The sequence below is a fragment of the Heterodontus francisci genome, chromosome 12, assembly GCF_036365525.1.
Source record: "Heterodontus francisci isolate sHetFra1 chromosome 12, sHetFra1.hap1, whole genome shotgun sequence".
Taxonomy (NCBI): Eukaryota; Metazoa; Chordata; class Chondrichthyes; order Heterodontiformes; family Heterodontidae; genus Heterodontus; species Heterodontus francisci.
In genome coordinates, this window is record NC_090382.1 from 16,231,535 (window position 1) to 16,245,902 (window position 14,368).

General features: G+C 45.4%; 1 protein-coding gene across 8 annotated transcripts in view; it reads left to right on the forward strand.

Annotated features, from left to right (window-relative positions):
- Nucleotides 1-14,368, forward strand: part of LOC137375763 (ran-binding protein 17-like) — a 1,067,965-nt gene that overhangs the window by 796,192 nt on the left and 257,405 nt on the right. For all 8 annotated transcript variants that reach the window (XM_068043152.1, XM_068043155.1, XM_068043154.1 and 5 more), the window contains one exon: nucleotides 8,705-8,919. In XM_068043152.1, the coding sequence (XP_067899253.1) occupies nucleotides 8,705-8,919 (215 nt within the window). The remainder of the gene's footprint in view (nucleotides 1-8,704; nucleotides 8,920-14,368) is intronic.

The window sequence follows — 14,368 nt, forward strand, 5'->3', positions numbered from 1 at the left end:
CTAAAGCTTGGTCAAAGAGGTAAGTTTTAACTAGTGCCTTAAAAGAGGAAAATGTGGTGGAGCGGTTCAGGGAGAGAATTCCAGAACTTAGGGCCTAGGCAGCTGAAGGCGTGGCCACCAGTGGTGGAGCGATTAAAATCAGGGATGCTCAAGAAGCCAGAACTAGAGGAGTGCAGATACCTCAGGGAGTTGTAGGGCTCGAGGAAATTACAGAGATAGGGAGGAGGTGAGGCCATGGAGGGATTTGAAAACAGGGATGAGAATTTTATAATTGAGGTGCTGCTTAACCGGGAGCCAGTGTAGGTCAGCGACCACAGAACGGGTAGGTCAATAGGATTTGGTGCGAGTTAGTACACGGACAGCAGAGTTTTGGATGACCTGAAGTTTATGGTGGTCAGAAAGTGGAAGTCCAGCTACGAGTTTATTAAAGTTGTCAAGTCTGGATATAACAAAAGCATGGATGAGGGTTTCAGCTGCAGGAGAACTGAGGCGGGGCGGAGACAGTGATGTTACGGAGGTGGAAATCGTCAGTCTTAGTGCGGATATCTGGTTGAAAGCTCATCTCAGGGTCAGATATGAAGTTGAGGTTGCGTACAGTCTGGTTCAGTCTCAGACAGTTGCCTGGGAGAGGGCTGAATTCAGTGGCTAGCAAGTGGAATTTGTAGTGGTGACCAAAAACAATGGATTCAGTGAACCTAATATTTAATTGGAAGAAATTTCTGCTCATCCGGGTATTGGATGCCAGACAAGCGGTCTGATCATTTGGAGACAATAGAGGGGTCGAATGAGGATGGTAGTGTCTTAGAGCTGGGTGTCATCAGTGTGCATGTGGAAGCTGATGTGTTTTCGCATGTTGTTGCTGAGGTGCAGCATGTAGATGAGAAATAGGAGGGGGCCAAGGATAGATCCTTGGGGGACACCGGAGGTAACTATGTGGAAATGGGAAGAGAAACCATTGCAAATGATACTTTAGCTGTGATTAGATAGATAAGAATGGAACCAGGCGAGTTTAGTTCCGTCCAGCTAGACAAAACTGGTGGAGAGGCTTTGGAGGAGAATGCTGTGTTCAACTGTGTCAAAGGCTGCAGACAGGTCAAGAAGGACAAGGAGGGATAGTTTGCCTTGGTCACAGTCATATAGGATATCATTTATGACTTTAATAAGATCAGTTTCAGTACTGTGGCAGGGGTGGAAACCTGATTGGATGATCTCAATCTTGGTGACAAAGAAATCCATGAGCTCCTCACATGTATTGTTGGAGATGAGGGTGGAGGAGACAGGACAGAGGGGTTTAAGAAGACGGCTTGAAGTAGAGAAAAGAAGCCGGGGATATCTTAACATTCCAGGATGATCCTGGAATAGTGAGCATTTTTAGTAGACAAGAGCAGGACTCGATATAGTGCTTTATGTGGTTCAGGTAGACTTGGTGGTGAATGGCTAAGTCAGTTCATAGAATCATAGAAGGGTTATAGCACAGAAGGAGACCATTAGGCCCATTGTGTTCATGATGGCACTCTGTAAGAGCAACTCAGCTTGTCCCACTCCCCTGCCTTTACCCCGTTGCCCTGCAGATTTTTTCTCTTCAGATAATTATCCAATTCCCTTTTGAAAGCCACAATTGAATCTGCCAGTACCACACTCCCAGACAGTGCATTCCAGATCCTAACCACTCGCTGTGTAAAAAAAGATTTTCCTCATGTTGCCTCCTGTTCTTTTGCCAATCACCTTAAATTGGTGTCCTCTGGTTCATGGCCATTCCGCCAATCTACGCTGTCCGGTCCGCTCATGATTTTGAACACCTCTATCAAATCTTCTCTCAATCTTCCCTTTAAGGAGAACAGTCCCAGCTTCTGCAATCTATCTGAAGTCTCTCATCCCTGGAATCTTTCTCGTAAATCTTTTCTGCACCTTCTCCAATGCCTTCACATCCTTCCCAAAGTGTGGTGCCCAGAATTGGTCACATTACTCCAGTTGAGGCAGAACCATGTTTTATAAAGGTCCACCTAACTCCATTGCTTATGTACTCTATGACTATTTATAAAGCCCAGGATCCTATATGCCCCCTATTAACCACTTTCTCAACTTGTCTTGCCACCTTCAATGTTTGGTGCACATATAACCCAGTTCCTCTGCTCCTGCACCCACTTTAGTACTGGATCCTTTATTTTATATTGCTTCTCCTCCTCCTTCCTACCAAAATGTATCACTTCACACTTCTCTGTATTAAATTTCAGCTGCCATGTGTCATTCCATTCCATCAGTCTGTCTGTGTCTGAGTGAATTACTCTTTCAGAGAGCCATGCAGACACGATGGTCCGAATAGCCTCCTTCTGCATTATAACAATCCTGCGATTCTGTAATGTCCTCTTAAAGCTTATCACTATCCTCCTCACAGTTCACAATACTTCCAAGTTTTAAGTCATCTGCAGATTTTACATTTGTTCCCTGCGCACCCAAGTCTAGGTTATTAACATAGAACAAGACGAGATAGATATACAGGACGATATAGATTGGCTGGTAAGATGGGCAGAGCTGTGGCAAATGGAATTTAATCCTGAGAAGTGTGAGGTGATGCATTTTGGGAGGACTAACAAGGCAAGGGAATATACAGTGGATGGTAGGACCCTAGGAAGTACAGAGGGACCTTGGTGTAATTGCCCATAGATCACTGAAGGCAGCAGCACAGGTAGATAAGGTGGTTAGGAAGGCATATGGGATACTTGCCTTTATCAGCCGAGGCATAGAAAGAAGAGCAGGGAGGTTATGATGGAGCTGTATAAAACACTTGTTAGGCCACAGCTGGAATACCGTGTACAGTTCTGGGCACCACACAACAGGAAGGATGTGATTGCACTGGAGAGGGTGCAGAGGAGATTCACAAGGATGTTGCCTGGGCTGGGGCATTTCAGCTATGAAGAGAGACTGAAAAGGCTAGGGTTGTTTTCCTTACAGCAGAGAAGGCTGAGGGGAGATATGATTGAGATATACAAAATTATGAGGGGCATTGATAGGTTAGATAGGAAGAAACTTTTCCCCTTAGCGGAGGTGTCAATAGCCAGGGGGCATAGATTTAAGATAAGGGGCAGGAGGTTTCGAGGGCATTTGAGGAAAAACTTTTTCACCCAGAGGGTGGTTGTAATCTGGAACGCAATGCCTGAAGGGGTGGTAGAGGCAGGAACACCCACGACATTTAAGAAGTATTTAGATGAGCACTTGAAACGCCATAGCATACAAGGCTACGGGCCAAGTGCGGGGAAGTGGGATTAGAATAGTTAGGTGCTTGATGGTCGGCAGAGACACGATGGGCCAAAGGGCCTGTTTCTGTGCTCTATAACTCTATGACTCTAAGAAAAGCAGTGATCCTAATACTGGCTCCTGGGGAACTCCACTATGTACCTTCCTGCAGTCCGAATAGCAACTGTTTACCACTACTCTGTTTTTTGTCACTTAGCCAACTTTGTATCCATTCTGCCACTGTCCCTTTTATTCCATGGGTTTCAACTTTGCTGACAAGCTTATTATGTGGCACTTTATCAAATGTCTTTTGGAAGTCAATGTACACCCAATCAACTGGATTACCCTCATCAGCCCTCTCTGTTACCTCATCAAATAACTCAATCAAGTTAGTTAAATATGATTTGTCCTTAACAGATCCATGCTGGCTTTCCTTAATTGACCACATTTGTCCAAGTGATTGTTGTCCACCATATCTGTTCAAGTCTGCGTTCCTTGGACTTAAGAGAGCAGAGGTGGGGGCTGTACCAGAGGGAACAACCAGGGTGAAAGAAAGTAATGGTTTTAAAGGGGACTAGGAAATTGAAGGTGGAGGTGAGGTTGTCGTTGGGCAGATCAGTAGATTCAGAAATGTCGTGGTAAATGGAAAGCCAAAGGATAGATCGTTGAGATTTTCAGAGTTCTGTTGTAATTGAATTGGGGGTAGTTTATTCCAGGGGTGGATACAGATGAAGTAGGGTTTGGAGGGTGAAGCGGGATGTGGTTGGAGAGCAATACAAGGAAGTGATCAGAGATGGCCTTATCTGTAATTGATACTATGGGAATAGCAAGGCCACATGAGATGGCAAGGTCAAGCAAGTGGCTGTGAATGTGTGTTGGGAAATTTACATGGAGGGTGAGAATAAGGGAAGGTAAAAGGGCAGTGAACTCAGAAGAGAGAGACCATGAGGAGCTGAGATGGAAGTTGAAATCACCCTGGATGAGAAGCTGCTCAGTGCAATGGCTGAGGGAGGAAAGCAATGAAGATGCTCATTGAGAAAATTGGCTTGGTGCTTGGGTGGGTGATAAAGAACCAGAGGTGAGAGGGTGGAGCAAGGTGAGAATCTCAAAGAAGGAGAAAGTACAGGAGCAGTAAGGGTGAGCACACCACCGCCGGTGACGGTCTGGACAAGGCAAGTGGTGAAAGATATTGCCAGGCAGGAGGCTTCATTTAGGGGGAAGGTGTCATCATCCCTCAGCCAGGTTCTGTCAAGGCCATGATGCTGATGCAATCATCCACAATAAGCTCAGACATTGCACGGGCCTTGACTTGTGCCTTGTAGTCAGTGGGGAAGATTATGGGAGTCAGGAGGTGACCCATTTTCTGCAAAATACCCAGTCTCTGACCTCTGGTGAATTGAGTTATGAAGTTATGAATCTATGAAGCTAAAACAACACACAATGACAGTGGCTATTGAAATGCTGGCAGTCAGAAGAGATTTTGCTGTTTAATAAAGGTCAGGAGCTTTGTTCGTGAAACTGTAACTTGAATCATGTTGCACAGTTCAGTGTCAACACGATTAGTATTGCAATGAGGGTTTTGTCAACATCTCAGACTTTTTAAAGTTGTGGTGAGATATGTATTAAAAATAATACTTTTGATGTTTTACTTTTTTCCTCATCCACACTCTTCTTTAAAACCCTTTGATGTATATGTTGAATGATGAGGCTTTCAGCAGTGGTTGTTTGGCATGAATACTGAAATTAACTACAGCAGAACAAAGGAGTTTACTCATCCAGAAACCCCTCTGTGCTCCCACTATAGAATTTTCAATGGTCCCTCCAAACCAATGCTGTGGAATTAGTTCTTAATCTATAGTGAATTAGTGATCACTTTGAGAGGGAAATTCTGATGGGGCTGAGCTGTGATGCATTCCAACAGCAACAAGTTGCATTTATACAGCGCCTTTAATGTAGAAAAAAGTCCCAAGGCACTTTACGGAGCTGTGAGAAAAAGCAGATATTGAGTCAAAGGAGCAGAGACCAGAGCCTAGATTTTAAGCCCAGCGTGGGTTCTGTGGGCAGAGGCTGAGGCAGGTGCAAACCATCCAGCCTTCTGCATCATGAGACCCGGTTTTTAACTCCCCAACTTCATGGACCCCTTGAATCTCACACCCGAGCCTGGCAGCAGTCAACACTGACTGATGGACGGAAGCAGGATTTTGGGTGGCAAGGGACTGCCACTGGGAGTGCACAGGACCTAGGATTTAGGAGGGGATTTGGGAGGGCTCATAATCATGAGGTGGGGACACCGGGGTAGTGGAGGCCCAAGATTTCCTGTGGGGTCCAAAGGAGCATTCCTGCTTCTCCTGGCCCACAAGGAAGTCAATTTTTTATTTTTTTTTAAATTTACCTTTCTGGGCCTCTTCTGGCCTGGGATCTGTCAGGTCAGCATGGTGTTGCTTCCCTGTGTGGCATCCAGGTTAAAATGGCAGTCGGGCCTCAATGATGTAGTCAGAGCCTGATCAGCATATTTAACTCAAGACCCTGCTGCCTTCCGGGCAGAGTCTCGGGTGTCTGCTATAAAGAACAAAGGTTAAAATCATATAACTTTTACAATGTGCCTTGGTGGAATTTGAACTCAGAACCTCTGGGTTCTTAGTCTAATACCAATAACTACTAGGTTACTGGAGGGATTGATGAGGGAGCTAGGAGGGAGGAAATGTTTCGTCATGATGCTCCCTCCAGCCATCATGACTGTGGGGCAGGCTTAATGGACCAGCTGGGAGTTTCCTGCCCTTCATTTTCATATGTTTCATATGTTTGTAGTAGGGTTGCAGGGGGTAAGTAGCTGCTCTATTTTTATGTGTCCATCCACCTAAGTTCCATCAAGTGGGCATGCTTAAAATGAAGGGTTTGGAACTTTACCAAAGAAGTGGGCCTTTTTGAGGAGAGAGACGTGGTTTGATTCTGGTGTTCTGAAGCATTGGGCCAATGTGGCTGAAGACACGGCCACCCATGGCAGGGTGAAAGGGGGAAGGGATACAAGGCCAGATATAGAAAGTTGTGTTGGGGGTGGGGATGTTACAGGGATTGGGAGGTGAGATGCCCCCAGAATGAGTTCAACTAAAGGATGCAGGTTTTAAATGGGAAGTGTTGTGAGACCAGAAGCAAATGTAGATCATAGAGAATGGCGGTAGTGGGCAAGTGGTACTTGGTGCAATTCAGGATGCAGACAATAGAGTTTTGGATGAAATGACATTTACTGAGCATGGAGAATAGGACACTATCCAAGAGAGCATTGAAATTGTCAGATTTAGAGTTGATAACAGCACAAATAAGGGTTCCAGTGGCAGATGGACTGAGACAAGGGCAATATCGGGAGATGTTATGAAGGTGACAGTAGGTGGTCTTTATCGTAGATAAGATATGGGCGGTGGAATTTTGTGCTGATGGCGGAGGTCTTGACATCGGGGGAATCCGATGCCAAGAACCTTGTGCTGGCTCTTGTACGGAAAGCCCACCGAATGTAGTACCAGTCAGGCACTTAACCAGACAGCGACAGGCCATCTGTACTATTTAGGACCTTGCTGCCGGAGGTCCTGGCCTTAGAGAGCTGCCGGCCATCAGAGGCCAGGAGCTTCAGCGTCACCGCAGATGCAGTGGTTGTTGCTGTAGCTGCAGCCGCCAGACACCGAGGAGTGATGCTGGAACCAGGCTCAAGGTAGGTCAGGGTGCGAAAGGGTCTCGCAGGGTGAGGTTCGTGGAGGAGTAGGGGGTGTCAGCAGCAAGGGCAGGGAGGTGGCCCTCAGCGGGCAGCCCCCCCTTCCTGATGCCGGGTATCTAGTTCAGACACTAAGTGCCTTTGATCGAGGAACCCTGCCAACCCCACTCTGCAACTGGGAAGCAGCCCACATGATTTCTTGTGCCATGCTTCCGTAGCGACAAGGCAGCTCACCGCATGGATAATTGTGGTTGTGGCAGGAAGAGTCCTTTAATTAGGAGTTAACTACCCAGTTAAGAGCCTCAATTAGCAGCAGGGCGCCCCACAGTAAATATCAGAGGAGCCAGGATAGTGGCAGGGACCCTCCCCAGCTACCATACCACCCGATTTTATGCTGTCCCCACCTGCAAACCTGCCGCGGGGAGAGTGTAAAATTCCACCCGGGGTCAGAAGCTCAGCAAGGGGTCAAGTAGGGCACAAAGTCTAGTTTAAATTGAGACAGTGGGCAACAAGGCAGTTGGAGTCAGTGGTGAGGGTACAGAGGTTAGGGTGGCAGCCTAAGACAATGGTTTCAGCCCTTTCAATGTTTAGCTGAAGGCAATTTTGACATACAGTTTGAGAGTCAGTGAGGGTTCAAGAGAAGTAGTGAAGAGCCGGATGTCATCAGTGTACATAAAGAAGCTAACCTCAGGTCTGCAGAGTTTGTTTGCAACATGTCTATTTGTTAAAAGCCTTGACTTTTTTTTGCATTAAAAGTGTTATTCAAATTCAAAGTCCCATGGTAGTGGCAGCGGCAATGACTGGCATCCATGGAACCAAGAAATTAAACCACTTAAGCACTGTTTCCATTTTTGTTGGGATGCATTTAGCACAGCAAGTTGTACCCATCCCTAGTTGCACTGAGGTCATACCCGCCAACCATGGGACTAGAGCTACATGCTAGTCAGGGTAACCCGTCCCTTTCCTGATGGACATTAATTAAGTAATTGGGTTTTCTCAAAAATCTAACACTTTCCCTGGTCATTATCAGATTTATTAAATTTAATTTCACAACTTGCCTTGGCAGGATTTGAACTCCATCACAGTTTATGATAGCTTTTGAATCACTCTCAATTGTGAATAATTCTTCATATATTCTAAACTTTGTCACAGCACCCAAGTTCCTCCTTACTCTATTTAATTTTCTACATTTATTAATGGAGCAATACAGCTTTCTTGAGTTACGTTGCATTGGTTGCTTTGAGGACCCTGTGTAACTATGTCTATGACAGGACCTTGTAAACAGTTTGGTGGATTGCATGTGATTGTGGACTGTTTGGGAATGGTTCCTGTGCATGTTTGAAGTTTACAGTATGGTTGCTTGTAGACTGCATGATGATGTTATGAACAGCATGTGTGCAAGCACATTATTTAGTAATTGGGTGGACAGTGTATGTACTTGTGAAATATTTGATAATGGTTTGCATAGTGCATATGATTGAACATGCTTACACATTCAGTATATTTATTTCTAGACAGTTTGGTACTTTGAATATTTAATGTGCTCTGGCTGTTGAGTATTGACACTTTTTGTATTCAGCAACATCTATAGGGTATGTTTTAAGGAAAATGCTTCAGTATCGTGTGTCTGTTATGCAGATGTCAGGGTAATTCATTACTCTGGCATAACTGCAAGGGGTTAATAAGATGACAAGACAGTTTAAGCTGAAGTATTGTTGACATTCCCTTCTTTTTCATTGACAAGTTCTTTTTTTCCCTCTGGCACAGGTAACCAGATCCTATCCCTCAGGAATATCACCAAGGATCAGGTTTATCCACTGAAACTCAAGGGCATCTCCATCTGTTTCTCTGCATTGAAGGCAGCTCTTTGCGGGAACTATGTCAGTTTTGGTGTTTTCCAGTTATATGGGGATAACCACTTTGACAATGCATTGCAGGCCTTCCTAAAAATGTTGCTGTCTGTCTGTCACAGTGACTTGCTGGTAAGTGACCACACAACCTCGAATCTGCAAAACTTTTTTCACCTTGTGGGTTAGGGCACCGAAAGAGAGGACCAGCAACCCACGAGTGCCATTTTTGCCTGTTTTCTTTTCCTTTTTAAGTGTGTGACCTTTCCCTGTTAGTTCCATTGCGGGTCCTCCAAGAAAGGGACCCATCTTGGTGCTGTGTCTGATGCCAGTTCTCGGAATGGGAACTTGGATCCTTGGGATGCATGGGGTTACCTCCATTATGTTGTAGTATGCACTTGTGGAGCAAACCTGCTCAAGTTGTCAATGTAACTCTGTGCCAGACAATGTTATTTTGGCAGCATACAGTATGAACATTAAAGCTGAAGTATATTGTTAGTCACATCCCTGAAATGGGATTGGCTATAATTTGTAAAGTGTTTTTTTGTAATCGCATGGATACCAAGACTAGATTTCTTTCATGCCACTAGTACAAATTGTTACTGTGTGTGTGTGTGTATTCCACCAGCTCTGCGTTGTATTGGCTACACTGGATGGGTAGGTTACCGACTGACTATTTCGACAGTTGCCACTTTTTGGTCATTCTCCTAATTTGTTTTACGGAAATGGGGAGGAGTATCTTTATTCTGATTATTCAATGTACAGCTAGTATTACAAATGGAAAGTTGGTATGGTAGGGCTTGCTCTTCTGAGGTTGGAGCTAAAGCATATTGTTGGGACAGCATAGAGGTAGAATTACTCTGTATCTAATCCTTGCTGGACCTGTCCTTGGAGTGTTTCATGGGACAGTGTAGAGGGAGCTTTACTCTCTATCTAAAACTGGGGCCTATGAGTTAGTTCCATACCGAGCACTGTATAAACATGGGTGCATCTCAAAGCTGTTCTTAATCTGCCTCCCCTGCAATTAGAACCATCTTCTGCCCTTCCAGTGAAAACAGGCACCATCAATAAATATCATGGCGGTCAGCAGCCCCAACCCCATGAAATGTAAAACATGTAACAGCAAACAAACCGGATGTGTGAAAGGGTAATGAACTAATTGTAAATTAACATTTTTTAAATTAGTTCATTATTGAGCCATTGAATGCTTGAGACAGAATATAATGGGAGTAATTAATAATTATTAGTGAAGCATGCCCTTTTGGATAAGGTTTAGGTGCTTAAATTGACCCAGTGCTTGACTACATTATTCATCATTATTCCACAATCTCTCTTAGATTATGATTAATTAAAAATAGGGTAAATGGTTCGCCTGTAAAGGTTCAGATGTTATCTAAGGGCCCCAGTGGAGGCAGCTTTTCTCAGCTAATTGGGGTTTAATGTCACTTTTGAGAACAGAACCTACACAAATATTTTGAAATAAATCCATGCACCTTGAATTGTTAGTGGGGAAAATGCAGTAACTCCACAGTGAATATTTCACATTTTATTTTATTTGGTATGGCAAGATTTGGGAAGTGTAATTCCAAGAAGGGAAAAGTACTGGGAATGTGCAGGAAAATTCCAATAATATTAACTGATTGGAGCTCTGTGAAGGGCGCACAGCAAAAACTAACCTTTCAGCTCCAGCGTCAATTTGTTTGAACAACCTGGGTGTGCATGTTTTCTGGTAGGAGTATAAGCTGGGGTAACCTCTGAACACTCAGGCCTTGCCTAATGGATAACCACCTTAAAATACATGCTGTTAATGCATGCCCTGGCAGTTATACTGATGTGTCTGAAACAACAGCTTGATCAGTTAGAGTGGAGAAAGTGAAAAGTGCTACTGGCAGAACTTAATAAGTTAATAGTAATTTGTCTTAATTATACAAATACTGTAGCATTGCCTCAAGTGGCATTTGAAGGCAATTTTAGAGTGGACAACAGATTTTTGCAAGGTTACTATTTTCATTAGAAAGGCAACTTTTGAAAAAATGCCTTCTCCACCTCCTTATTACTCATTTTAATTTCATACAGTACAGTTTTATAAGGCTTTTGAGAATAACAAGGTCTGGTTAAAGAGTGATGAGATCGCTTGTTAAATGAACTTAATAAAGAAATGCTCTGTGGTCTATTACTATAGTTTCTACTTTATAATGTTAATGAAGGGTATTTATTTTTACAAATTGTGAATAAATATGAATAAAGAGCAAAATGTACTGCTCTCAGCATCTGTATAAAGCCCAGATTATTCTGTGGTTAACAGTTCAGTAATGTATACTGTATGACCTTGTATCCAGCTCTCAAACTTGCTTATCACACATTTTCTGTCAAATTCTCTTCTTCCCCACCTCCTACTCCTGAATGAGTTGGCTGCTTGATTTGTTCCACCAGCAGCGGGCATCTTCCACTATGTCATCAGTTGGCCATTCTGCATGTCCTAGCAGGTTACTCAGTTGTCTGAGGCATCACAATCTGACCCTGATTCCCTCCTTATTCAACAGCCACACATCTGCACTTTTCAACAGAAGTCATTCAATAAGGTTCGGGAGCAGGAATTGTGGATGACTTTTCCCTCCCTGGTCCAGGGGTGTGAAGGTCAATTGTATCACCCCAACTGATGTCCTGGCTGAGTTCAGTTAACTCAGCACAGGACAGGAATTGACCTGGTGCCTTCTAATTTGTATGGACCAATTCACACCAACTTTACCTTGTGAAATATCTGTGAACGACCAAGGCCCATCGTGCAGGACACCACCAAAGTTTCATCAAAAAGTTGGAGAGAAAATGAGGTCAATCAGGAGGTCTGTGTTTCTAAATCCTGTAGATTGTAGAAGAAAGACAGCACAGAAGTAAGAAGTACCATAATTTTAATGTCTTGGAAAAATTAGTTACAGCAGGAACAGTTTATTCCAGTGCAGTGAGGATATAGGAAGAAGGAAGAGCAGCATATAAGAACCAACCATTGGATGAATGAAACCAAGGGGGCAGAGTTATAGAAGATATTAAATGATACAAAAAAGGAAATAAGAGTACTACTTCTTGGTAATCCAAGACAATAGAACAAGAGGCTAGGGCCAAAACTGGTGAAAGTTGAAAGTGCTGCTTCACACTAAGGGCTGGATTTTGTTCCCAGCCCGACATCAGGTTCCATAGCGGGGGGTGGGGTGGGGGGCTGGAAGCTGGAGAATTGGAGTGCAGCGGCCGCCACAGAACCCAACGCAAGGATTGCCGGGCCCAATCTTCCCGGCAGCGGGGAAGCTCCGGGCCAGCCCCTCCGCCAGTCTGCGACAGGACCCTGCTTTCGATATGCTAATTAATGTTTGCATTAATTTAAATGTAACCCACAGCAATCTTACCTTCAGTTCCCGATCTTCAGCACGATGTGAGGCACTCACGTGCCTTCACTTTCTCGTCCAGGGAAAGCTGGCGCCACAGAGTTGGGGAAGGGGTCAACTCTGCACTATTTGTATAGGGAAGGGGGGGAAGGGGTCAACTCTGCACTGTCTGTATAGGGAAGGTGGGAAGGGGTCAACTCTGCACTATTTGTATAATGAAGGGGCGGAAGGGGGGAACTCTGCACTATTTGTAAAGGGAAGTGGGGGAAGGGGTCAACTCTGCACTATATGTATTGGGAAGGGGTCAGCTCTGCACTTTCTGTATAGGGAAGCGGGGGAGGGGCAAACTTTGCACTATTTGTATAGGGAAGGAGGGAAGGGATCAGCTCTGCACTATTTGTATCGGGAAGTGGGGGAAGGGGTCAACTCTGCACTGTTAGTAAAGGGAAGTAGGGGAAGGGGTCCACTCTGCACTATTTGTATAGGGAAGGGGGGAAGGGATCAGCTCTGCACTATTTGTATAGGGAAGTTGGGAAGGGGTCAACTCTGCACTGTTTGTATAAGGAAGGGGGGAAGGGGTCAGCTCCGCACTATTTGTCTAGCGAAGGGAGGCATGGGTTTCAATTTGCACTATTTGTATAGGGAAGGGGGGAAGAGGTCAGCTCTGCACGATTTGTATGGGGAAGGGGGAGAGAAGTCAGCTCTGCACTATTTCTAAAGGGAAGCGGGGGAAGGTGTCAGCTCTGCACTATTTGTATAGGGAAGGGGGGAAGAGGTCAGCTCTGCACTATTTGTATATGGAAGGGGGGAAGGGGTCAATTCTGCACTATCTGTATAGGGAAGGGGTCAACTCTGCACTATTTGTATATGGAAGGGGGAAGGGGTCAACTCTGCACTATTTGCATATGGAAGGGGGGAAGGCGTCAGCTCCGCTCTATTTGTCCAGCGAAGGGGGAAGGGGTCAACTCTGCACAGTTTGTATAAGGAAGGGGAGGGGGAGGAAGGGGTCAGCTCTGCACTATTTGTATATGGAAGGGGGGAAGGGGTCAATTCTGCACTATCTGTATAGGGAAGGGGACAAAACTGCACTATTTGTATATGGAAGGGGGGAAGGGGTCAATTCTGCACTATCTTTATAGGGAAGGGGTCAACTCTGCACTATTTGCATATGGAAGGGGGGAAGGCGTCAGCTCCGCTCTATTTGTCCAGGGAAGGGGGAAGGGGTCAACTCTGCACAGTTTGTATAAGGAAGGGGAGGGGGAGGAAGGGGTCAGCTCTGCACTACTTGTCAAGTGAAGGGAGGCATGGATTACACTTTGCACTATTTGTATGGGGAAGGGGTCAACTCTGCACTGTTTGTAAAGGGAAGGAGGGAAGGGATCAACTCTGCACTATTTGTACAGGGAAGTGGGGGAAGGGGTCAACTCTGCACTATATGTATTGGGCAGGGGGGAAGGGGTCAGCTCTGCACTATTTGTATAGGTAAGGGGGGGTGGGGCCAACTCTGCACTATTTGTATAGGGAAGGGGGGAAGGGGTCAACTCCACTGTTTGTATAAGGAAGGGGTAGAAGGGGTCAGCTCTGCACTACTTGTCTAGCGAAGTGAGGCATGGGTTCCACTCAGCACTATTGGTATAGGGAAGGGGGGAAGGGGTCAGCTCTGCACTATTGGTAGAGGTAAGGTGGGAAGGGGTCAGCTCTGCACAATTTGGGTTGGGAAGGGGGAGAAGGGGTCAATTCTGCACTGTTTGTATAGGGACGGGAGGCATGGGTTCCACGCTGCACTATTTGTATCGGGGAGGGGCGAAGGGGTCAGCTCTGCACTACTTGTATAGGGCAGGGGTCAATTCTGCACTGTTTGTATAGGGAAGTGGGGGAAGGGGTCAACTCTGCACGATTTGTACAGGGAAGTGGGGGAAGGGGTCAACTCTGCACTATTTGTATAGGGAAGGGGTCAGCTCTGCACTAGTTGTATAGGGAAGGGAGGAAGGGGTCAGCTCTGCAGTATTGGCAGAGGGAAGGGAGGAAGGAGTCAGCTCTGCACTATTGGTAGAGGGAAGGAGGGAAGGGATCAGCTCTGCACTATTTGTGTAGGGAAGGGCGAAGGGGTCAATTCTGCACTGTTCGTATAGGGCAGGGAGGAACGGGTCAACTTTGCACTGTTTGTATAGGGCAGGGAGGAAAGGGTCAACTCTGCATTGTTTGTA